The sequence below is a fragment of the Ochotona curzoniae genome, unplaced genomic scaffold (genome assembly GCF_017591425.1).
Source record: "Ochotona curzoniae isolate NIBS_2020 unplaced genomic scaffold, NIBS_Ocur_1.0 contig_2688, whole genome shotgun sequence".
In the NCBI taxonomy this organism is placed as follows: Eukaryota; Metazoa; Chordata; class Mammalia; order Lagomorpha; family Ochotonidae; genus Ochotona; species Ochotona curzoniae.
In genome coordinates this window covers 7,486,806-7,510,193 of record NW_024465553.1, presented here as the reverse complement: position 1 = coordinate 7,510,193, position 23,388 = coordinate 7,486,806, and the positions used below count along the sequence as shown (strand labels likewise).

The 23,388-nt window shown below is 43.6% G+C and overlaps 1 protein-coding gene across 6 annotated transcripts in view; it reads right to left on the bottom strand.

Annotated features, from left to right (window-relative positions):
• Window positions 1–23,388, bottom strand: part of RPS6KA5 (ribosomal protein S6 kinase A5) — a 133,194-nt gene that overhangs the window by 53,369 nt on the left and 56,437 nt on the right. For 5 of the 6 annotated variants that reach the window (XM_040975158.1, XM_040975157.1, XM_040975161.1 and 2 more), the window contains exon 3: window positions 12,620–12,838. The exons of the other annotated variant lie outside the window; for it this stretch is intronic. In XM_040975158.1, coding sequence (XP_040831092.1) covers window positions 12,620–12,838 — 219 coding nt within the window. The remainder of the gene's footprint in view (window positions 1–12,619; window positions 12,839–23,388) is intronic. 6 annotated transcript variants of the gene reach the window in all.

Sequence of the window (23,388 nt, the reverse complement as noted above, 5' to 3'; positions counted from 1 at the left end):
CCTCCCTGCTCCCAGCATGGATTCACTGTCAACTACCAGGAGCAGCTCCTTGGGCAACCAGGCAATGTCTGAAAAACTGTCTTAACTATTCAGTCCTTCACATACTTCAGTGTCCTACAGCCAACTATTCTGTGGATGTGGTCATATGCTAGGGCTGCCTTCTATGTTCACTTAGCGATTAGATTTTGGCGGGTTTATCACCACCACAACAGATATTCTGCAAGCACTCCCCTAGTACACTGAGTTTTCCGCTTCAAACTTTCTTTCTTTCTTTTTTTTTCAGAATATGCCAAGCTAAGATTATACATGACAGGTTTTATGGCCTGGACCTTGCAGGCTGTAGCCTGTAGTCTGTGTTAGTGGACCAGAGCTTTGTTCTTGACAAATTAACTTGGCTTTACCTGCACAACCATTGTTAACCTTGAGAGTAGCTCCTTCATGCTCCCTGGTTGGTCCCCATCTTAATTCAGTGTCTGCTGAAGGTGACAGACATTGAGCAGGCTCTACTTGTGGCTCCTGCTAGAGACCGGAACCTCAGGCTGTCTGTGGATGAAGTCACCCTGAGCTCACTCCTGAGAACCACACACAAAGCACCAGATGTGGAATCTACGCTTCTTTCTCAATGTGCTATTATTACGCTGGACAATGTTAGAGAGAGGCAGGAAACTACACACTTGAATAACACTGTTTTGGAAAAGCACACTGACTCTTGCTGCACTGGCTTACCTTGGGAAGTGTGAGAGCGGTCTGGAACTGTTTGCTGCCTGCAGTCTGGGAAAGCAGGTGAGAACCACTCCACTGCATAGTGGCTGCTGAAGGCAGCCGGGGAAGGACATGCTTCCTAGGTCACAAGGTCTCATTTGTGGCTTTTGTTTATTTTATTAAAAAAAAACTTATCTTGATACAATTTCAAGCCACAAAAAACTCCTGTAAGAACAGTATGAGAAGTTCTTGAATGCCTATCTTTAAAACTCACCCACTGTTCACTTTGGCTTCATTTTCTTCAGATTCTCTCTCTCCCTGTTCACATACATGCTTATTCTTCCCGAATTATAAGTACACACAAAAGGAACTGTGCACCTCTTCTCGTAAATGCCTCTGCTGGTTCACTCCCTAAATGCCTGCAACAGCCTTGGCTTGCCAGTCCAAAGCCATGAGCCAAGAACTCCATCCAGCGGGTGATGAGGGCCAAGTACTTAGAACAGCAATAAGAAATTGGATCAGAAACATGAAACGGTCAGAACTCAAAACAGGCAATTCCATATGGAATGTGGGTGTCCCAAGCAGTAGCTTAACATGCAGTGTCCTAACACCCACTCCAAGGGCATTCTTTGGTATAATCACAATGTAATCTATCAATATCAGAATGTTTAACTAGGATTAAACAACAAACAAACAGACAGACAGACAAACAAAACACGACTAGAGCCAGTACTATAGCCTAGTGGTGAAAACCAAAGTTTGTGACACTTGCAATCCATGGGGGTACCAGTTTTCGTGTCCTGGCTACTCCACCTGCAATTCAGCTCCCTGCTAATGACCTGGAAAAGCAGCAGCAGATGATCCTAGTGTTTAGACCCCCACCAGCCATGTAAGAAACCCATGGAAAGCTCCTGCTTCTGGGTTGACCCAGCCCCACCTGCAGGAAGTGAACCAGAAAATGGAGGTTCTCTTTCACTCGCTTTTTCTATGTAACCTCCAAATAAATCAATAGTATAATTATAATTATAAAATTCCAAAACTATTACCTCCATACATAACAAACTAGTCAAACTCTGCACCCTTCCTAGTTACTGTTTTGCAGTCCAGAAGTCTAAGTTCATACGCTGCATTAGAAATAGATCACTTTAGTCTAGAAGCCTATCTGTTTTGAAATTATCTTTTGTAAAATATTTATTTATTGACTTAAGAGAGGGTTTAATTCCCAAATGGCTCCAATATTCAGGGCTGGACCATGCTGAAATCAAGATACAGGAATTTATTCTTGACCTCCCACACGGGTGCAAAGACCTACCTATTTAGGCCATTTTTAGCCCCTTTCCCAGGCACATTAGCAGGGAGCTGAATTGGAAATGGAGTAGCCAGAACTTGAACTGGCATCCCCATGGGATGCTGGTATGCAGCTTAACCCACTGTGCCACAGCAGCAGCCCTGATCTTGGGATCTTGGAAGGGGCCTGCTCTGGGCCTTCCAGGATGTTCTCTCTTGCCTAGGTGCAGCTACATTATTGGAATACACAGCAGGCACGGACTTCACCCTTCTTAGGACCAGTCATGCAGCAAGAGTGTGAGTTTACTCACAGAAATGTTAACTCTGGTCATGCCATGAACACAGAATAGCTGAAGGTGTGCTGGTCAGACCTTTCCACTGTGAAGTTACTATGTTTCCCTCTATAATCAGCTGCTACACTGCGGGGAGATGAACTAAGATTATGTAAAAATATCCTGCTGGGCATCAAACCATCATCCACTCATTTCAGCACCAAGTAAGGATTTTCTAGCTCCATAATTCCTTCTTTCTAGGCTGGCATTCTCCTCTAAGGAGGAGCTTTCCTCGCCCCCATTACTGTACTGTCTTTCTCTCCAGCACAAGATGTTCTAGTCTCATCTTGTACTTTTCTAGGCTTTATTTTAATTAATTTTTAAGATTTATTTACTTTTTGAAAGGCGGAGGGGCAGAGATACTTGCTAGTTCATTCTCCCAAGCCTGCAATAGGCAGGGTTGGGTCATACTGAGGCCAGGATTCCCTGTGGATGACAGGGACTCAGGTTCTCAGGTCACTACCTGCTGCCTCTCAGGCAAATTAGCAGGAAACTGGATTGAAAGAAGAGGTGACACTCGCTCCCCGTATGGGATGTGGCTCAACCTGCTACACTGCAATGCCCACCCTGCAGCTTCATTTGGCACAGCCACACTGATGAACCACCATGTGCCAGGGTAGTATAAACACTTTACCCACATCAGCACATTTACACCAAGCAACTAACAATCATGGGGCTGACAGACAGCCAGAACAATCAAGGGATCACCAATACCCAGAGTGGTTCTTCAGGTAGAGCTTGAGTATGTAACTGGAAATGAAGGCTGAATACACACAGGAGAATGGGCGAAGCATGAAGGCTGCTGCAAACCAGCAATGAGACAGGTTGAGTGGGGAGGACAGGCTGGGACCCAGGGCAGGGTGTGCTCAAAGCCTGACCATTCGGTGTCAACTGTGTCTAAGGAGACCGAAGGCACAGGGGGACTTTTAAGCAGAGGAGTGACCACATCCTGGCTCTGTACAAGATGACTGAGAAGAAAAAGGGGGATTGGCAAGGGTTGAGGAGACTCAGTGGATAACCTAGGTGTTTTCCAATTTCTACTTCTGAAAACCATGCAATGAAGTCAATCCACAGGGGCAGAGCTGTGCACAGACAGGAGTCACCTGGGGCCTCCACATGCTGCTCTCGGTGGCCTGGAACCTTGGGGGATTTCCTCTACCCTAGACTCCCCGTTTGGAATTGTGTTTTCATAATTTGTCTCATAATTATCTTTATAACAGAATGTCTTATATTCTATATCTGCAAAAATACTATTAATAGGGGCTGGTGCCCCTATTAAGTGGGCTGCTCCACTTCCAAAATAGCTCTCTGCTTAAGTTTCCAGTTCCTGCCTTTGGATTGGCTCAGCTCTGGTCATTGCAACCATTTGGTGAGTGAGCCAGAAGATAAAAGATCTTTCTCTAGCTCTCCTGCTCTGTGTAAATCTGTTTTCCAAATAAAATAAATAAATCTTTAAAAAAACATTTTAAAAACATTAAACATACTTAAATGTTATAAGAATATTAAAAAAGTAACCCCACTCCCATAAAGAAGTGTCACCAGGACTAATCAACAAGCTACTGAGGAAGCAGGCTGAGCTATACATATGAGAAGGCTTCAAAGAGCTGATGGAACATTAAAATTATCTCTTAATTCCATTTTCCACAAGTTCTGTGATTTTTGTTTTAACTGCAGACACTGATGAAATGGCAATTAATAGTTGCTGTTACTCACAGGCATCAATTACAATTCATAGACTTGGAAAACACCATCAAGCTTAATGACAATGACTTAAAAATAAAAATCAAATTATGCTGGCCAAACTCAAACATAGGCATAATTTCAAGGTTTACCCACAGTTAACATATAATTCCATAAAATAGTACTAGGATCTCTCGCCCTCTCCCCGTTTATCCTTCTCCAGTGTTCTTTCAAATAAATAAATCTTTAAAAATTAATAAAAATTGAAGTACTCTCCTAGGGTCTAATCACTGTGCCACTGTTAAGCTAGAGAAATTTTCTTACATAATTAATATTTTCAAGCAATCTGCGAGTTTTAAGATTGCAGAGGAATCTGTTTTTTTTTTTTTTTCCAGTGCAATTAACTCGTTTTTAAAGATTTTTATGATCTGGGATTTGGAGTGCCAGATGAAGCCCTCTGGTACTGCATCTCAGAGAAGCACAAAAATAACATGAAAATCACACGAACCATGTGAGTGCTCCAAGCCACAGGCTTCCTGCCATGGGAAAGCCTCCCTGGGCCCCGTGGGTCTTTGTCCTCTCCCTTCGCCGTCAGGTTTCTTTAAATAATGCCCACCCAGCTAATGCACCTTGCTGACAGGGGTTCCTGTGCTGCCGCTGGGCAGCGGAGGCCACACCTGTGTATCAGTGTGTGACTCTGTATGCTGGAAGCCTGGCAAGGAAGTCCCCGGGCGAAGCTCAAGGGGACAGGGTGCACACAGAAAGCCCACAACTCCCGCTTCCCAGGAAGAGTCCTCCTGTGCCTGTTCTCCAAAATCCCACCTGTTTCTACTTCTCTGACTAATCTCCTTCCACCTCAAATTCCCTTACAAGTTCACACTGTCACATTTCTTTTCAAGCTGGTACCTTCCAAAGAATCAACTACTGGCATGGGCACGTTGACATGGTGGGTTAAACGGTCTAGATCCTCTATGGGAGTGCTGGGTTCAGTTTCAGCTTTTCTGTGTAAATGCACAAGGGAGGCCGCAGGTGATGGCCAAATGCTTAGGCCCCATCTCCTATGTGAAAGCCTCAGATGGAGCTCCTGGCCCCCTGGCTTCAGCCTGGCCTAGCCCTGGCTGCGGCACGTGTGTGGGACTGAACAGAGGAGGAAGACGAAACTGTCTATCCTTCTCTGTCCCTCCACCTTTCAAAATCAATACATCCTGGGCCCAGAGGCGTGGCCTAGCGGCTAAGGTCCTCGCCTTGAATGCACCTGGATCCCATATGGGCACCAGCTTTGGGACCCTGCACCTGCGTGGGTGACCCGGAAGGAAGTTCCTGGCTCCTGGCTTCAGATTGGCACAGCACCGGCTGCTGCGGTCACTTGGGGAGTGAATCATCGGACGGAAGATCTTCCTCTCTATCTCTCCTCCTCTCTGTATATCTGACTTTGTAATAAAAATAAATAATAAAAAAATCAACACATCCTTAAAAACAAAAACAGTCAAATGTTATTAGGTTCTGCATGTCCTCATGAATCAGATGACAACCTTGGTCTTCACTTACTTATTTGTACAGACTTTCCTGGGCCTTCAGATGTGATCCAGAACTCCCACACATGCTGGTCCTCATTTCCTCCCTCGCCTCCTCCTTGCTACCTCAATCCTTTAATGACCGCAACCCTCTCTTACATTACACTCATCACATCTGAAAGCCATTTTGTTTTTAACGTCAAATGTCAAAGTCCTCTCCCTTCTTTGTTCCTTTTGCTTTTAGTTCAACATTCCAATAGCACCTTATGTACTAGCACCCCAGCTTATCAAAAGCATTGTGAAGCTCTCACTAGGAATAGCTGCAGTCTGCAATGAGTCATATTTACGTAAACGTGAGGCAGTCTCTTCAGCTACTGTCCACTCCATCATACTGCTGGACAGTGAGGCAGCTGCAGCCTCTGTTTTTGTTCCCACAAGTCTCTAGATCCTTGCAAATCCTGACACAACTAATATTCCAACATAAATCTCTGACAACTGAAATTCAAGGATGAACCCCCAGACATTGCTGTCTCCAAGCTGGAGTGGCACTTGTCACCGATGCTGACAGGAGGCGTCACCTCGACAGGCACTTGTGTGAGCTGCTTCCCAGCGTCTCAGGAACTCACTGATGCACTTGATGGCTTACTGCAGCTGCTTTGACAAAAATCACCACTTACAGAGAGACCAGACAACAGCAAGAGGAAAATTTGTTTTTGCAGGTCCTTTTCCACACAGACTTTCCTCCCACTGTTGTTGAAATAACAGTGAGTTTTAAAAGAGAAAAGATGAAAATGTGTTCATCATTCTATTGTTTCTGCACCAAACATAAGGACACAAACCCACAAAGGAGCTATGGTGTCCATGTTATAAGACTGGGAAAACAAAGCCTAAAAAGATTCTAGTGCTGTAGAAATGAAAAAACAACAAAAGTGATTTACAAGAGATAAGTTCGGAAGAGGGGGGTGGCAACAAACTACAAACAAATTTGTGTTGGAATCCCACCATGTCCATTACTTTACTACTGCTTGATCAAAGAGACTTTGATGCCTGTAATGCCCAGTCCCCATAGTGGTCAGAAAAGGTGCTGATGACTCAGATAATGATAGACTGAATATGGATGAATGGAAGGCAATTACAGCTCAGTAAAACCAACTGCAGGAAACAATCAAAGATAATTTTGATAGAGATCCAGGTATACTCCATCACCTGCCACTAACAGCCAGTGTCACAGGTAAGCCTCTGTGAGATAACACCATCATTATAATAATCATATCATTTGGAAGAGCCTGTATCAACCAGGAAAATTCCATCCCAATGGCAAAAGCCCTGTAAGAAGTCTAAAGTGAACCACAAATGCCAGCAAGGGCATCATGGCAACCTGTACCCAAATCTCCACAACTCCTCCGCTCCCAAAACAAGAATGATGTAAAATTCAATGACCTGCTCCGCAAAACCAAAAGGCAAAGAAAATCATATATATCAAACAACATAGGATGCGGCAGGCAGTGAAGCAAAGGGGCTAGACACAAGTACCGTGGTGAAGAAAGAAAAAGCAGTAAGACAACGATAGAGAAAATTACTGCACAGGAACTAACAGCTTTTAGTTAGAAGTTAGCGGGGGAGAGGAGACTTCATTTGCCATAGCAGCAGATGAAACAAAGTTTATGATTAATTTGACAAGCTATGTGAGGAGGATGAACATGTTGAAAAATTCTTGGAGCCAGGTCACAGATTTCAACATGAGAAGACATACCATGTTCTTGAACGGGAAGAACTATTATCACAAATGTCTATCCTCCTTAAATTAATTTTTTATGTAAAACAATCCCAACATAAACACCATTATCTCTTTTCTCCTCTGTAAGCAGGCAATTTGATTCTGTAGTACATTTTCAAAAGAAAGCCAACAAGAAGAGTCCTCCAAAAAAAGCTCTCAAAAATAGCACCAAAGAAAGAGGAGGGGACTGTGTGTACCACATATTAACTCATAGTATAAAACCTTGGTAAATGAAAATACTATGGTTCCAGAACAAGATTCAACAAGTTTAACAAAACAGACAAACTATCAGCCAAAATGTAAGAGACTTGGGTGCATGAAGAAAGCAGTTCCTCGGGTCACAGTAAAAACTCCACATGGATTAAAGCTCCCCATGCAAAAGTAAACCATGCAAGCACTAAGAAAAAAACCTGGTGAACATCTTTACACATTTAGACTGTAACTCGAAATCACAAACTATTAAAATGAAACAAAAAAACTCCACTGTATACAATTTTTTTTTTTTGCACAGTAAAAAGCACCACAAACAAAATTTTAAAAAGACTAGGGAAATGTTTACAATGCATACCTCAAACATTTAATCTAAAAACTCCCAGAAATGGAGCAGAAAGCAACAGACACAAGGTATAAACAGGTAATGCTCAGAAAATATGGCAAAAAAGTCCTTTTTAAACATATGAAAGAATGCTGAGCCTCACTCAAAAATAACATGAAAAGTAACTCCACAGTGAGACTCATTGAAGAGGCAGGCAAACATTTTGCAGCATGACAACACGCTCTGCAGAGGCAGGCATTTGCAGGCAGTGTGATGGGGGTATAAAATGGTGCAACTCTTTTTTTTTTTTTTTTTTTTTCCTCTCTCTCTCTTTTAACATGCTGGTTACACAATACCATGTCAACTAATTCCATTACGTTATAAATTGTTACTGATGTAATGTCGGGGTTTTTAATTGATTGGGATGATACTCTGTTGGCTCTACCTTCAGACCAGAGACAGTCTCCCCATGAAACTGCTGAACTTATCTGGACAATAAGATGCTGGACTTTGTGCTTTGTAGATGCTTGCAAGGAAAGAATCTCAACTGAATCTGAACTGTAGTAATGCAACAAGAATCCACCATGGGGGTGGGGGCTGCAGGTTTTGGGGAGGGAAGTGGGGAATTCCAGAGCCTATAAAATTGTGTCACATAATGCAATGTAATCAATAAAAAATAAATTTAAAAAATAAAATAAAATGGTGCAACTCTAACGGAAGATATTTAGCAAAATTACAGATGGCAAAAATATAGACACAGAAAACTCCTTTCCAGGAATCAAGCATACATTTTTTTTTTTTCAACACAAGTGGGAAATGATGTCTGTGCAAGACAATTACTCAAATATCACCATAAGAAAAGCCTGGACATATCTAGGCACTGGGATGCTGGACTGTCTGACACTATCTGTACCAGCAAAGTTGGGACACACTTAAATAACAGACTGATGGACTTGGGACTGCTTATGAAGGACTATACTACTATAATAATACAGGGAAAATCAGTCATGGGAGGGGGCAGAAATCCCAGACCCTATGGAATTGTACCATAGAAGTTTAAAATAAATTTTTTTTTTAAAAAGCCTTGAAAGAAGAAACACAGGACCCAGCCACAGATAGCCAGTTCAGAGCCCAGTGGCATGGCATAGGGCACTGTGCAGAAATACAAAAAGAACAAGGAAAATACAAATACAAAAAGGATTGCCAGGCAAGGAGGACGCTACTCTGCCCTGGAGGATGAGAGGCCCCATAGAGAGGAAAAGAAGTCACCTAGATAATAACTCATAGCAACTGCCACACACAAGGACCTTGGCCCTTCCACCCCAGCCAAACTCCATCCCAACACCACATGAGTGAGCACAGGCTGAAGCAGCAGGGAATGCCTGGATTATCCATGGAACTGTGAGAAAATATGTCATTATCTAAACTACTAAGTTTTACATGGTGCCATTATATTCTAGAGAGGACCTTTAAAAAACAGGCATTACAAGGAGTAGAAATCTACTGGCCAGGAAAGGTATACAATCACCAACTGAAAAACTATTATAAATAATATCTATGGGAAGATCTTATATTTATAAAACATAGAGACATGTAATCTAAGACATCTGTAAAGATATACTCATGTACAAACAAAGGAGTGTATAATAAGGTAAACTCTAAGAAATGAAAGTGTTCTGATTATTTCTGCTCTCCTCTATTTTGTTTCTGCATATATATGAAGGCAGTTTTAAAAGCTGGTGAGAAGTGCCTATTATGGACTTCAGATCTTCTGTACCAAAATAAATCTATCCTTTAATTTCATTTTTTATAATTTTAAAAAGTACATACATAATAAACACAGAATAAATTTTAAAACATGCAATTAACAATAAAAGGTCCAGTTTTAGAAAATATTTATCTGGAAGGCAGAATGCAGAGAAAAGGGGCAGCCATTGATTCACTCCCTAAATAGCGATAACATTCAGGAATGAGCCAGGCCCAAGCCAAGAACCAAAAATTCCATTCAGATCTTCCACACAAATGGCAGAAGTGCAAGTACTTGGGCCATCAGCTACTACCTTTCCAGCACATTAACAGGAAACTGGTTTGGAAGTGGAGCAGTCAGGACTTAAAAAGTCATTCTAATATGGGCTGTTGTTGTCATAAGGAGCTTAATCAGCTATACCGCAACACTGGCTCAACAGGGTTTACTTAGTCATCAAAGGGTCAGTTGAATCCAAAAGAGCTACACATGACAATTCTTGCTATAGGCTCACAATAGCACTAGATAATACATAATTAACAAACATTTAGGGACTTTTACAAGGCTGAACTGTATCTTCCCCAAACTTGTTTGTTACAGCTCTAACCCCCAGTAGTCCATAATGTGACTAGAATGGAGTTAAAATGAAGCTATTAGGATGGGATCTACTGATGGGATCTAGGCCAGTCTGACTAGTGTCTTATAGACAGAGAGCAGCAGGGGAGCATTCACATTAATATGAACAGCAGCACAGGCACCCAGAGAACTAGGGAGGCAGGAGAGCTGGGCCATCTCCAAGTCAAGGAGGGGTGGCTCCTTGAGCTCAGTCCTCCATGCACTGCAGCTGGGAAAAGGCATGCTTCCCTAAGCCACCAGGCTGTGTTGTCCTGTTATGGTAGCCCCAACAGACTCACACAGGCCTAAGGACCCGGCATGGCATACAGAAAGCTGAACTAGCGTGCACTGCAGCACTGCCACAGCATTGCCACAAACAGGACCACAAAAACAGCTTATAAGAAAGTTTTATTCCACATTTATGAAAACCTTATAACAACCACTGCATACAAGCAGTGTCGGCTGAGACAGAAGAGCATGCCTTCTAATGCCCCACCCTTGCCAGAAGACAGGCAGGTGGTCCAGGCCACATTCCATTCCAAAGCTGGCCAAAGTAGGTGTTCATGTGGAGAGATGATGATGAACAAAGCAGCACGACCAAACACCATGATTTCTTAATCCAATACAATGTAATTCACTGTTTTTTTTTTTATTATTATTAAAAGCCTGATTTACACAAACTACATTACTTGCAATAACAACCACATTGAGTACAGTTATGAAAGAGGAAAAAAGAACACAAAGAGGGGGCGTGAATGCACACACACACACACACACACACACACACACACACACACACAGGCAGAGAATCTGGGGGGCATCTCAGGAGCTTGGGATCTGACTAGCCTCTGCCTCGCATGACCTTCAGCACATGAATTTCCTTTGATGAGTTTATTGTCTAGGGAGAAGCTCAGACAAGATAATCACATCTCAAACAGTCATCACAGACTCCCCATGGCTTCTTCAGAAATTCATGCAGGGTGAGGAACAGGAATAAATTGGAAGCGCTCAGTGCCCCTGGAGACCAGATCCAGCCAGCCTCTCCTTTCTGCTTTCCACTGTAGCAGCTATGTATTCAGCTGAGGGAAGTCTTGCTGCCAAAAATGTCTGAAACCATTGTGTGAAAATGTGCTGTCCCTACAACATTCTTACTAATCATCGGAGTGAAAATATTAAAGGAATTCATATTTAAAAATCAGTATAATTGCACACAGCAGATACATATGGGGAACAGAATGACAGACCAAATGACAGTGACTCAACCTGTGGCAGACAGGAACACTGAAGAGGCTTAGGACATGATACACACAAGCAAGACAGGAGAGACTGTGCCCAATACGTGTACAAAACAAGACCATGAGTAACAGTAGGCACCACCAAGAGAGCCTGCTGAGCAACCTCATGGCTCAAAATGTATTCTGATGTACCATTAACAAAACTATAATTTGCAAAATGAGAGCATTCGATAAGACTGCTGTATATGTAAAATAAGAATTTGTATGATCAATAATCAAAGCATACAAACAACACTGTTTGGCAAACAGGAGACAGACTTTGCAATGCATCAGACCTGCATTTCAATCTTCATTTTCAAGCTTCCAGAGCTTTTAGAATTTGAGATCTTGAATGGGGGCATCTCACAGTGTCCCTGTAGTATCAGTGACACCTCAGGCAGCACCTGGCATAATGATTGGCACACTCTGGGCCTTCAGGAAATAGCTCAAGCTTACAGAGCACCACATGAAATTCTAGCTCACCCACTCTGTATCATGATTCTAGAAGGGAGTTGTAACCCACATATGCAAACTGATATAAGCACAGGACCAAAATGGCAACAGGTAAACTCCCCAGCTACAAGTTCTGCTATTCACTGCAGTAAGAACTAAAGCTGGTTCAGCTTCTCTGCCAAACAACCTGGCAACGTGTGCTGAGCACGGTTCTCAAGGCTGTACAGAACCTACTCTGAATTCTATTCAGGAAGCAAAAGACATGGGGGGAGAGGGGGTGATTAGTGGCTGATCAGTGGCAATCCTCATTAGATAAGGCAGGTTTTTTGTTGTTTAACTAGGAAATGCAAAGCACATCTAAGAAGTCTTTTTTTTTCTATTTAAAAATGTTCCCATTTCTAGCTTCCACAAATGTGCCCTTAACATCCCCAAACTGTGCATTTCTTAGAATGCCTAAGGCACACACTGCTTGCATTTAAAATGAAGCCCCCAGCCTGGAGCACAGATATCCCGGAAGAGTCAACTGTGCCTTAAGATTCACAGTGGAGCATGAAATAGAAGCAGATTTGTTCCTTTAGGCTGGCAATGTGCCACATTCAAGGACATGCCACATAGTGACAGGAGTCACTGCCCCAAGCCCAAGAACATTGCTGCCCAAAGAAAAGTGTCTTCGTGAAAAGCCAGCCAGCCAGCCAGCGACACTTACCTAAAATGAGATGAAGCTTGGTCTCTGTCTGGAAAGCATAGTGCAACGTCACCAAGAATGGCGACTGCCTAATATGCTCTAGGACTTGCCGCTCCGTCCTCGTGTGCTCTGTGGTTTTGGCCTTTTGCACGATGGTTGCCTTTTTCAGAACTTTCATGGCGTACAGTTTTCCAGCATCGTGACCACTTATTTTACGAACTAGAAACACTTTCCCATAGGCTGAAAGTGAAAAAAAAAATGTATATACAAAGGATTAAGATGCATATAGGCAGAATGGTGATTTACTGAAAACAAATTTATTTAATACAGACATATACAACTCCTTAAAGGTAAAAGTATCCCTGGTGCTGTCTCAAACAGTTCTCTGATGGATTTCTTCAGCTTTATATTAAATACATTTCTAGGTCTAACCTTCTGTATTTACATATCCAACCACTAATAACAGTTATGCTTTTATTCTTTACTGTTACATTCTCAATATTTTTAGCTAAAGCACTCAAGGACGGAACAAAGTCTTGGGAACCTGCACTGGGTGGGAGACCCGGAAGAAGTTCCTGGCTCCTGACTTCAGATCAGCTTAGCTCCGGCTGTTGCAGCTATCTGGAGAATGAACCAGTGGATGGAAGATTTTTGTCTCTCCTTCTCTGTAAAAATCTGCCTTTCCAATAAAAATAAACAAATTCATTTTTAAAAAGTTACATGCTTTGGTCCAACTACTCTTGAGCTGTTCTGAGCTTCAACCCTCTATATGTGCTGTGCACACCCTCCACAGCATCTGGCATATTCTATATTATCACCCCCCAGCAAGAACAGAAGAGCCCTGAAGGACAGGCTAGGGTACCCTTCATGGTAATTAGGTGCATCAGGAACCACATGAGTTTGACATGTGGTACGCAGTGCCAGCTGGTGCCTGTTTGGGGTGAGGGGATGCAGAGATGAGATCCTCTCTCCGGTGCCAGGGAATCTTGCTGCCCAGCTGCTTGCTCATACTTCACACTGGTTCTCTGGCAACAGAGTGAGAGGTGTTGGAACTACTGCCAAGCATTTATCAGGCACTGAGATCCCCAGTAATATATCTAATGCTAACAACCCTCCTCTAAGGAGATGAGAACATTTATCTCCACTGGGTAAGTGAAGCACTGCCCTCAGCTATAGGCAGCGGCCTAGGCTGCATTGTACTTAGGCAAGTATTACACTGCTGGTAGAAAAGCAGCTAACAGCAGGCATTGTGGGCCTGGCTAATGCCAAATCTGAGTTAACTGCATCAGTGTGCTACCATAGTTGCCTATTATTTATACACAAAAATATATTTTAAGATACATGGGAGACAGACACCAGCATGCCAGTAGATGTGGTCTGGGACCCTGAGTAGGCAAGCAAGACCCTAATGTGTCATGACCCACCACTGGAGGACTGGGTTTGCAGATCTGAATGCTTACTGGCATGGGGGCTGTGGATTGCTCAAGGAAAGGGATCTGGGGAAGTGTGGGAGGGAGAACTGCTGAGGGAAAATGTGACAGGTGAGGAGTGACTTCTGGGGGACTTCCACCAATCAGTTACTGCACTTGCAGGTAAATGAGGGGGCTGAGACTGGGTGCTTTGCAGGAGGGAAACTGGAGGACCTTCCAAGGGCCAAACCAATACATTTGCCCATGTGGAAGATCTGAGCTAGGCTTGTTGTTATTAACCACTGTCTACTTGCACATATGAAAGCCATGGCTGGGCGGGGGAGGCTGGGCAAGGCCAATGTACCTTCTAGGACAGAAGGTGAGCCAAGAACCCACTTGTGTGTGCACGGTCTGTGACTGGGAGGTCACCTGATAGAGGAGTGTAGGGAACCCCTCTGTTAGGATGCAGTCCCTGCAGGTGAATGCAAGAACCAAGGCTGCGAGCAGCCAAGACCAGGCCAGGTTACAGTGTGGATCAGGTCTGGGGGTGGACCAGGTCAGGAGTTCATAACACTCACCAGCTGATGTGAGAACTAGGACAAGGTACAGAACAGGCCAGGTAGGGCTCCAACACCTGGCAGTTGTACCAGGTCTGGGCACATTCCAGGATGGGCTAGGCTGTAGCACCCACCAGCATGAGCTGGAACCAGGGGCAGACTGAGCCGGGCAAGCCATGCCTTGGCCCACAGCACCTACCAGCACATATAAGTCGGGCATTGGGGGTGAGCCAGCTGGGGGGGGGGCTGCGAAGACACTCCTACTAATCCGCTGTTCCCATTAGCAAGTACGAGAGCCGGGACTCGGGGCAGATTAGGCAGGCTGGGCACGGCTACAAAACCTGCTGGCCTGCATGTGAGCTGGGTCAGAGGGAGAGCAAATCTGGGCTAAACAACCATATCCATTGGTGCATGCATGAATCAGAGGAAGTACAGGCTGGTTGGGCTTTGCCACAGCATCAGCTGACAGATGCTAGAAGTAAGTTATATCAGGAGAGACCACAGAACAACCTGGAAAGTACAAGATCCAGGGCTGGGAGTGGGCCTAGTAGTGAAATTGTGAACACTCCTCTGATTGGCTGTATCTCCCACTGGTAAGCATGAGAAAAAGGGTTGGGGGCCAGCCTGGCTGCACAAGCAGTGGCACCCGTCAGTATGAGTGTGGGCTAGATAGTGGTGTTGGTCAGGCTGAGCTAGGCTCTAATACCCATTGATATGTACAAGAGCTGAATGGGATGTGGGACAGACTGGGCCAATCTGCTTTACATACCCACATGCACAGCAAGCAAGGCTAGGGCAGACCTGGCTGGCATTTCTGGGGGTCATTCTGACTAGGCTGTAGTTCATGCTGGTGTGTTTGAGGGCTGAGCTGTGGCGGGCAGGGATGGTGTAGGCCACCACATCCATGGGACTGGGTAAGAGATGGGCTGGGGACAGAACTGACTGGGTGACTATAACAATCAGTGTGTGTATATATGGGTGACAGATTGAACTGGATCCCCACACTGACTGGTATACATAGGAGTCAGGTATGGGGTCACCTCTGGTGAGCTTTCTTTGGAGACCCCCAACTGGATCACTGGACTCAGAACTCCAACCACAGGGAAAATTACAGGATCTATGGTCTGATTATGGATTGCATGTATCAGAACTGTGTCTCAGTTGCTGAAACCTGTGCAGTAGACAGCATACCCAGATGCACATGGAAGATATGACAACCAGTTCACTGAGGCCTGCAGAGGACATCTAGTACAGTGGCGGGCATAACAAATTGGACAGCTTTCCTGGCCAAGCTTTGACAGCAAGTATCTGGGAGAGTGGAGACTCTAATGGACTGTATCAGCCAAAAGACCTTGGAAGGACTGCCTCAGTCAATAGCATCTCAGAACTATCAAAACCATTTACACAGTACCCTTGGAACATCAGGTATCCTGGGATGATGTCCCCCAACCCTGGCTACCAATGCAATTTGGTTGCTGGGAGCAGCCCTCTCTCCTTCTCTCCCCTCCTTCCCCAGATACAGGAAGGAAAAAAGGAGACCGGAAACAGTTGTCTCATCCACTTTCCCCCATCCCTCAACCCTCCCCACCCTAATCTGTGGTGCACACTGGTATGTATCCTTCTTAACTATATAAACATCATCAAAAATGAAATGAAATGAAATAAATGAAGAACTAAGCTGCAGTGTCCATGACTTGGGTCATGGCTTCCAAGGTCACACATGCCCAGTCGGCCTGTCTGGGGCCACTCTCGCAGTTGTGCTCTGCTTGCCTCCTTCAGGGATGAAGAGGCAGACACAGACATGAACCCCGAGTTACGTGAGACACTGCTAATAGGGGCTGGCAGCCAGCACTGCTACTTCTCAGGTGAGGATGTTTAGCAACACAGCCCATTTTACGGACTGGAAAATGATCTTTGTGTTTATGGAAATAGCTCCCCTTATCATCTTTTTTCCATACCCTCTGCACTATACAAAGAATGTAGCTCTTCTATAATTGCTCAAATATTAAAAGATACTACCATGTTGCTCCTGACCCTGAAGGCCGATCTCAGAGTAACCAGACTTCGAGACTTCTCACCACTAGGAGGTTCCACTTGTTAAGTTCTGTGCATCTATAATTTCTTTTTTTTTTTTTTTTTTGCTTTGGTCTCAAATCTTTTACTTTTCAAAAACGTTGTATTTCACTCCAAGAAAGCATGATGTGGCATGGGGTGTTCACATCCACAGTCCAGTAAGGTAACATGACCCTGATTGTCCTGTCCAGCTCTGTCTGGCCTAATGATGTGGACATCCTCCTTGCCACGGGCTAGCATCCAGAAGTTTCCCAATGATATAAACACAAACCCGCACTCCCTGCCAGTGCAACCACATTTACCTATCAGAAAACATCTTTGGAAAACAGCTGTGAGGAAGCTCACAAACCTTTTGTTTTGATTGTACAGCAGCCACAATTAGCAATAAAGCCCCAGCACTTTGCTCACATGGTAACTGCTACTAAGTGCCTGTGTCAGTAAAATTCACGTAGCACCTAACACCATTGCAAATAGCAAACATCTCAGACAAGGATCTTTACTCCTGAGCAGGCTACACAACTATAACACAGCTGCCTCCAAACAGCCTCAATGGGTGCAAAGGCACGTGGCAGAGACCCTGAAGAGGGCCCCTCACCGGGGAAGATAGCTCATGAAGGCAGCCTTCTCTGGAACAGGGAGGCCACCATTCCCATACTGCTGCCAATATACTTATTAATATTTTAGGAGAGGTGACTGAAGCTGAAATTGGTGGCAATAAAGATTTCCTTTCAGTCTACAACCACATAAATGACAGACTGCCGCTAAGTGCTGCCAACCTCTGGCTTTATTCATCATGCTGAGGCGAATCATCTTTGAAGTAATTCCATTTTGAACAGCTCTATTTAAAACTGCAAAGGCTATTGATGGTGACAACTCCTTTGGCCAACACAGATGCACAGCAGTACCTCCTGCTCAGAGGGAGGCCCCACGATGGACCACTGAGAGAGTGGTTGCATGCCTTGCTTGCTGGGCGTTTATTTCAGCATCATAATGTAGAGGTACCAGCTGCTCTGCTAGCGCCAGGACCTCCTGAAGGTCCTGTCTACTCTGTGAAACCTTAGCACCTTCAATGACAGCCGACGCCTTTCCAAGGTGCTCTGTCCAGAGCAAAGCCTTGCAGGGTTGACTGAACTTGAGGTACAAGTTCTTCTTCTTCTGAGATTGAGAAAAAGTATGTTCTATGAACAAAAAACAGGAAGGAGTACTTCCTGACATAGGCTGGCATATATCTGTGACCTTATGAATAAAGAAATCTATCAACTCCAGGCTACAGGCCACCATTTTGATGTCCTGAAAACCTGTGTGCTCTTTGCACAACCTGCCATTTCAGGGGAGAGAAGTGGGCCATGAGAACTGTGAAAACCTTCCCCACAGCTGGAGAAAGCCTTCCACTGGTTGGAGGAACAATATAAATACTTTACTTATAACCTTTAGGTTCTTTCTATTCAAACTGAAATGTGGATTTATAATTTTAATCTACCTGAGAGAACACAATGTTAAAATTTATTAACGACCAATTGTTAGTGGCTTCATCATAAAGGAAACAGAGTGTCAAGGAGAAACTTCAGATCTCTTTGAGTAGATTTCTTCTCCGCTTTCTCTTCCAAATGTGGGGTATCTATAATTTTGGATCAGGTTTTTAGCTCTTGTCACAATAAATAAAATTTAAAAATAGCTTTAAAACAAGAATGTATTCATGCTACCACACTGGAAAGTACTGCACAATTTCAACTTTATGAAAGTCACGCAAAAACAGTATTTTTGATGAAATCTGTGTCGAGCATAATCAGACTGATTATTTCATTTGGGAAATGAGTTTATTAGAAATGCTCAGGAAAGTCTTTATGTATTAAAATGATAAGGTCTCTGTTAAAAAACACTTTATACTCCATCTGCAAACACACTTAACTTACATGCAATGTAATTAAATACATGTAAAACATGTATGTCCCCATGCCTTGGTCTAACAGAAGCAGTCATTACTCAGAAAAAGTTAAGAACCACGGCCAAGAAGGCTTCTGGTTCTATCTTTCCTCAATGGTGCTCAATCTGAACATGCTGCCATCACTGGAACCTAAATGGGTCACCTTGAGACCACTGCTTCCTGTCACTGCAACTTTCACTAAATCTGCTTACACTTAAATATATAGCACATACTACTTAACTAGCTGTGCCGCACTTTGAGTTCATAGCAAACTTGTAAACTACTGCCTGTAAGCAGAGAACATGTTAGTAACTTTCCTAAAAGCCTTCCACTTAGTCAAATCCCAGGACTGATAATGCCGTCCCTGTAAACAGGCCAGTCACTTATGGATGCTTCTGACTGTTCACTCACCTGCTTCTGCTCTGTGCCAGGTCAGAATGCTTGGCAGCAGTCATGGATATCTGTTGCCATGCTTAGGTTTCTTGTATATGTTATTCTTATATAATGAAATTAGGCATTATGCAATTCACTGAAATATGAATGTGATAAGAGAAAAATGAGGTTGAGTGCTTCGAAAGAACTAGATAAAAGCAGGGTGCTCAAAAATAAATAAATAAATAAAAGTAACTGCTGAAAAATCAGATGTGGATGAAACAACTATAAAAGGTTAGAGGGAAAATGGTGAAGACCTGAAAGGATTTTGTAGTTAGATTATCTTAAATGTGTCTATTTTCACCATACTGTAAAGAACCTGAAACCGTTACGTTTAGATGAGACATAACAGAAGTGACTTACACAAATCAAACCACTGCTTATGAACCTATTCTTAAGGGTCTCATGCCTCCATGTGAAGATTAACAAGCAAACGCATATATATATATTTTATGCAAAAAAATTTGTCCATTTGAAAAAAGATGTCTTTATTTATTTGAAAGGTAAAATGGCATGGAGAGAGAGAGAGAGAGACAGAGAGACAGAGAAATGGGAGAGGGAGAGAGGGAGAAGTAGAGTGAGGAAGAGAAGGAGAAGGTTGGAAAAGGATATAGCAAAGAGACAGAGAGAATTAGTGAATGTTTTCCATCTGTTGGTTCATCCAATGGCTGCAACAGCCAGGGTGGGGCAGGCCAAGTCAGGACCCTGGCATTTCATCTAGGTCTCCCACATGGGCAGCAGAGATCCAAGCTCTCGGGTTATCGATCTGCTACTTCCTCAGGCTAATTAGCAGGAAGCTGGGTCAGAAGTCAGAAACCAGCATGGACATCCCTAGCAGTGCCTTACCCGCACTCTGCCACAACACCCTCCTCATACACACCCTTAAGTGACTCTCAGCTGAATCAACTTCCTTTGATGAATCCCAAGGACAATGTACCAACTCAGTCACCACATTCCTCACTGCTGAAATCCATCCGCTCATCTTTCCAGCTCACGGGAACTGCTGTGAGGGGTCACCAATCACACCTGCTTTGCCTCTCAGTTGGCTTTCACATTCAAATAATAAACCTGCCTTTTCCAAAAAAAGATAACCCTTCTGCATCACAGCACGTGGTCTCTGATTGCTCTTAGAATAACAAACATCGTAAATGACCTCCTATTTCTCCATTGGCTTTTACCTCTCTTTCTCTACTAAGACTTGGCTAATTCCTTCTGTGGCACAACCTCTATTTCTGATATCCTAAAATAAAGTCACAATTCTCATTTTAAGATTGCATAGCCCCACACATTTCTCTACTGCAGAAATTATCAGAAAAGTAATCTAAAATTTATTGGTATACTGCTTCACCATCTAACTTCCACTAACCTCAAAACTTACCAAAATCAGACTACCTCTACTTTACTTGCTTAGTATCAGTAGCAAATAACTCTGGAGTTGGCACAATATAGAAAGTCAAATAATGCTGAGTGTATAAAAACGGGAGAGAAAGAGAAAGTGAGCAAACAGGACAAGATTAAAGCAAGGGTTTTGGGTCCAGGGCGATAGCATAGTGGTTAAAGTCCTCGCCTTGCATGTGCCAGGATACCATACTGGCACTGGTTCTAATCCCGGCAGTTCCACTTCCCATCCAGCTCCGTGCTTGTGGCCTAGGAAAGCAGTCGAAGACGGCCCAGAGCCTTGGGACCCTGCACCCACGTGGGAGACCTGGAAGAAGCTCCTGGATCCTGGCTTCAGATTGGCTCGGCTCCAGTCGTTGCAGCTGCTTGGGGAGTGAGTCATCGGATGGAAGATCTTCCTCTCTGTCTCTCCTCCTCTCTGTATATCCGCCTTTCCAATAAAAAAAAAGGGGGGGGGGAGGGATTCATCAAAGAAAGGGTTCCTCCTCTCAGTGGACAACTTTGCCCTAAAGCCGAAGCTGGTTCTTCAGCAAGACCCAAAGCCCAGAGCTGCAGCAGGCTAACTCTCCATTTTAGAAAGGCATAATTCATCTTGCATAATCTATTTCCTTTCAATTTCTATTTTCCTATTATATCTGAGTCATGGCCACATTGTTCAGTGAAAGTAAACTTAGGAAATAGCTGACACTATTTAGAACAGAATACTTTAACACAGTGACATCCATATTAGCCAGTTCTGTAACCTGCCTAAACTATTCAGAATGCCTGGTCACGTGTCTTTCTCACATGTGACTTAACTTGGGGGGACCTGTCCTTCTTTTCACACATGCTATATCCTGGCTATCAGTTCCCAGCTCTGCCACTTGATCCCATCACTCACTAGCCCAGAAAAACTTTCTTTACTCCGAGATAGCAGCACAAAAAATGAAGACAGCACTTCGAAGAGTTCATGCAAGCGCGGAGTAACTGACAACTCTGTTACATGTTCATCAACCTCGTGTGGAGGAAAGTTGATGAATCCTTTTTTGTCTTTTTCTTCTCCCCCGTGGTGTCCTGTTCTCAAGGGGATACATCATGGAAATGTAATAGAAATTAATAAGTTCAAAGGGGGAAACAGAGGGAAGTAAGTCCTCATGCACAAGGATGGACTCACAACGAAACGACTGACAATCTCAACACTGATGGGAGACTCCCCAGTGCCAGCACGATGGACTTGCGAGAAGGCAGGATAGACACCCGTCGGAAAACTGCAGGGGAGAAAAGAGGGGAGGGGAGGGAAGGGGAAGAGAGACTCCGGTGCCAACTAAACTGTATGAAAAAGACAATTAAAAAAAAACTACATGATAATTTTTCCCTAACATATTTTCTGTAAATTTTTCAAGATTTTCATGTGCAATGATTTTACACCAAAACAAATTTATCTTTTAACTCCATTTTCTATGAACTTTAATAAGTACCCATGAATACCCTTGAACTCTTGTTTCACATGTCTTGCCCCTGGAAATCACTATCCTTGGTAAAAGGTCAACAAAATGCTCTTGGTGATAAGGCCAGGGGAGTATCTATCAATGCCCTAATAAAATTCAACACTAACACAGTCCTTGGGGGAAATAACTGTCCCTTGGTGCTATGGCAGCACACATGGCCCAACCATGAACCTGTCTGGGCATAACTGTGAAACATCTGCCTACACTTGATAAGAAGAAAGAAGTTTTACTGTTCCCATCTGCAAATTCAACAGAAAGCACCTCACTTGCATTGTAACATTAGCCAAGTTCTACTCAAACGCTAAGCTGAAGTTTCACAGCCACTTTAAAAAACCTCCCATTATTAAGTATTTCCCTGGAAACATTTCATTAATGTATTTGTTTAGCAGAAATTTCTGAACTTAAGTGAAAAGAATAAAGCTAAATTTTAAACAAAATTTATTAAATAAAAAGTACATTTCTTTAGAGAATAACTCTTTTGCCCAAGGCATTACACCAAGACTTTGAACTAACACTCCAGCACGGGATGCAGATATCCCAACCTGCAACTTAACTATTGCATGGCACTTCTGCCCGATTTATTACAGATGCTGTATTAGATCTTGTTAGCTGGAGGCAGGCTGCACAACAGCAGCTGCACGCTGCCTGGTTGGGACTAGGGAGGAATGAGTGGCCCAGATGAGGCAGCTACTGTCTACCTCTGGCCTTTGAGCAGAGAAGAAGCCATCTGACAAATTCCAATGCTTGAGAAGTCTTCATATACTAATATTTGTTGAAACTGTGGCTACTAGTGGATGATAGTATCACTTTAGCGGGCCTAATAACCTGTTTTCAAAACTGAAGCTGCCAGCCCACATCACAGTGCTGATTTCAATCCTGGCTATTCCACTTCTGATTCAACTCCGTGCTAATGTACCTGGGAGAACAGAAGGTGGCTGAAGTTTCTGAGCCCCTTGCCACTCATGCGGAAGGCCAGGATGGGGTTCCCGGCTCATTTGGCCCAGATTTAGCTACGAAGCCTCTGGCAAGGGAAAAAATGTAAGGAAGAAGTTTCTTTCTTCCTGTTTTTCTGCTTCTCAAATACATATACACATACAGCTTTTCCTTTCATTGGAAAGGCAGATTTACAGAGAGAAGGAAATACAGAGAGAAAGATCTTCCATCTGCTGGTTCACTCCCCAAGTAGCTGTAATGGCTGGAGCTGAGCCGACCCAAAGCTACCATCCAGGACCTTCCTATGGGTCTCTCACATGATTGCAGAGTTCAAGGTCTTGGACCATTCTCTACTGCTTTCCCAGGCCACAAGTAAGAAACTGGATTGGAAGTAGAGCTGGGTGACAAACAAGTGTTCAGCTGGAACATGGATCCTGCAAGGCGAGGGATTAGGCAGTGAGCCATCGCACCAGGCACATATACATCTTTTTTTTAACTGGGAAAAATATATAGTAAACACACTTCATCAAATCCTTGTTCTACACAACATATGCACTTATGTGCATGTACATTTGAA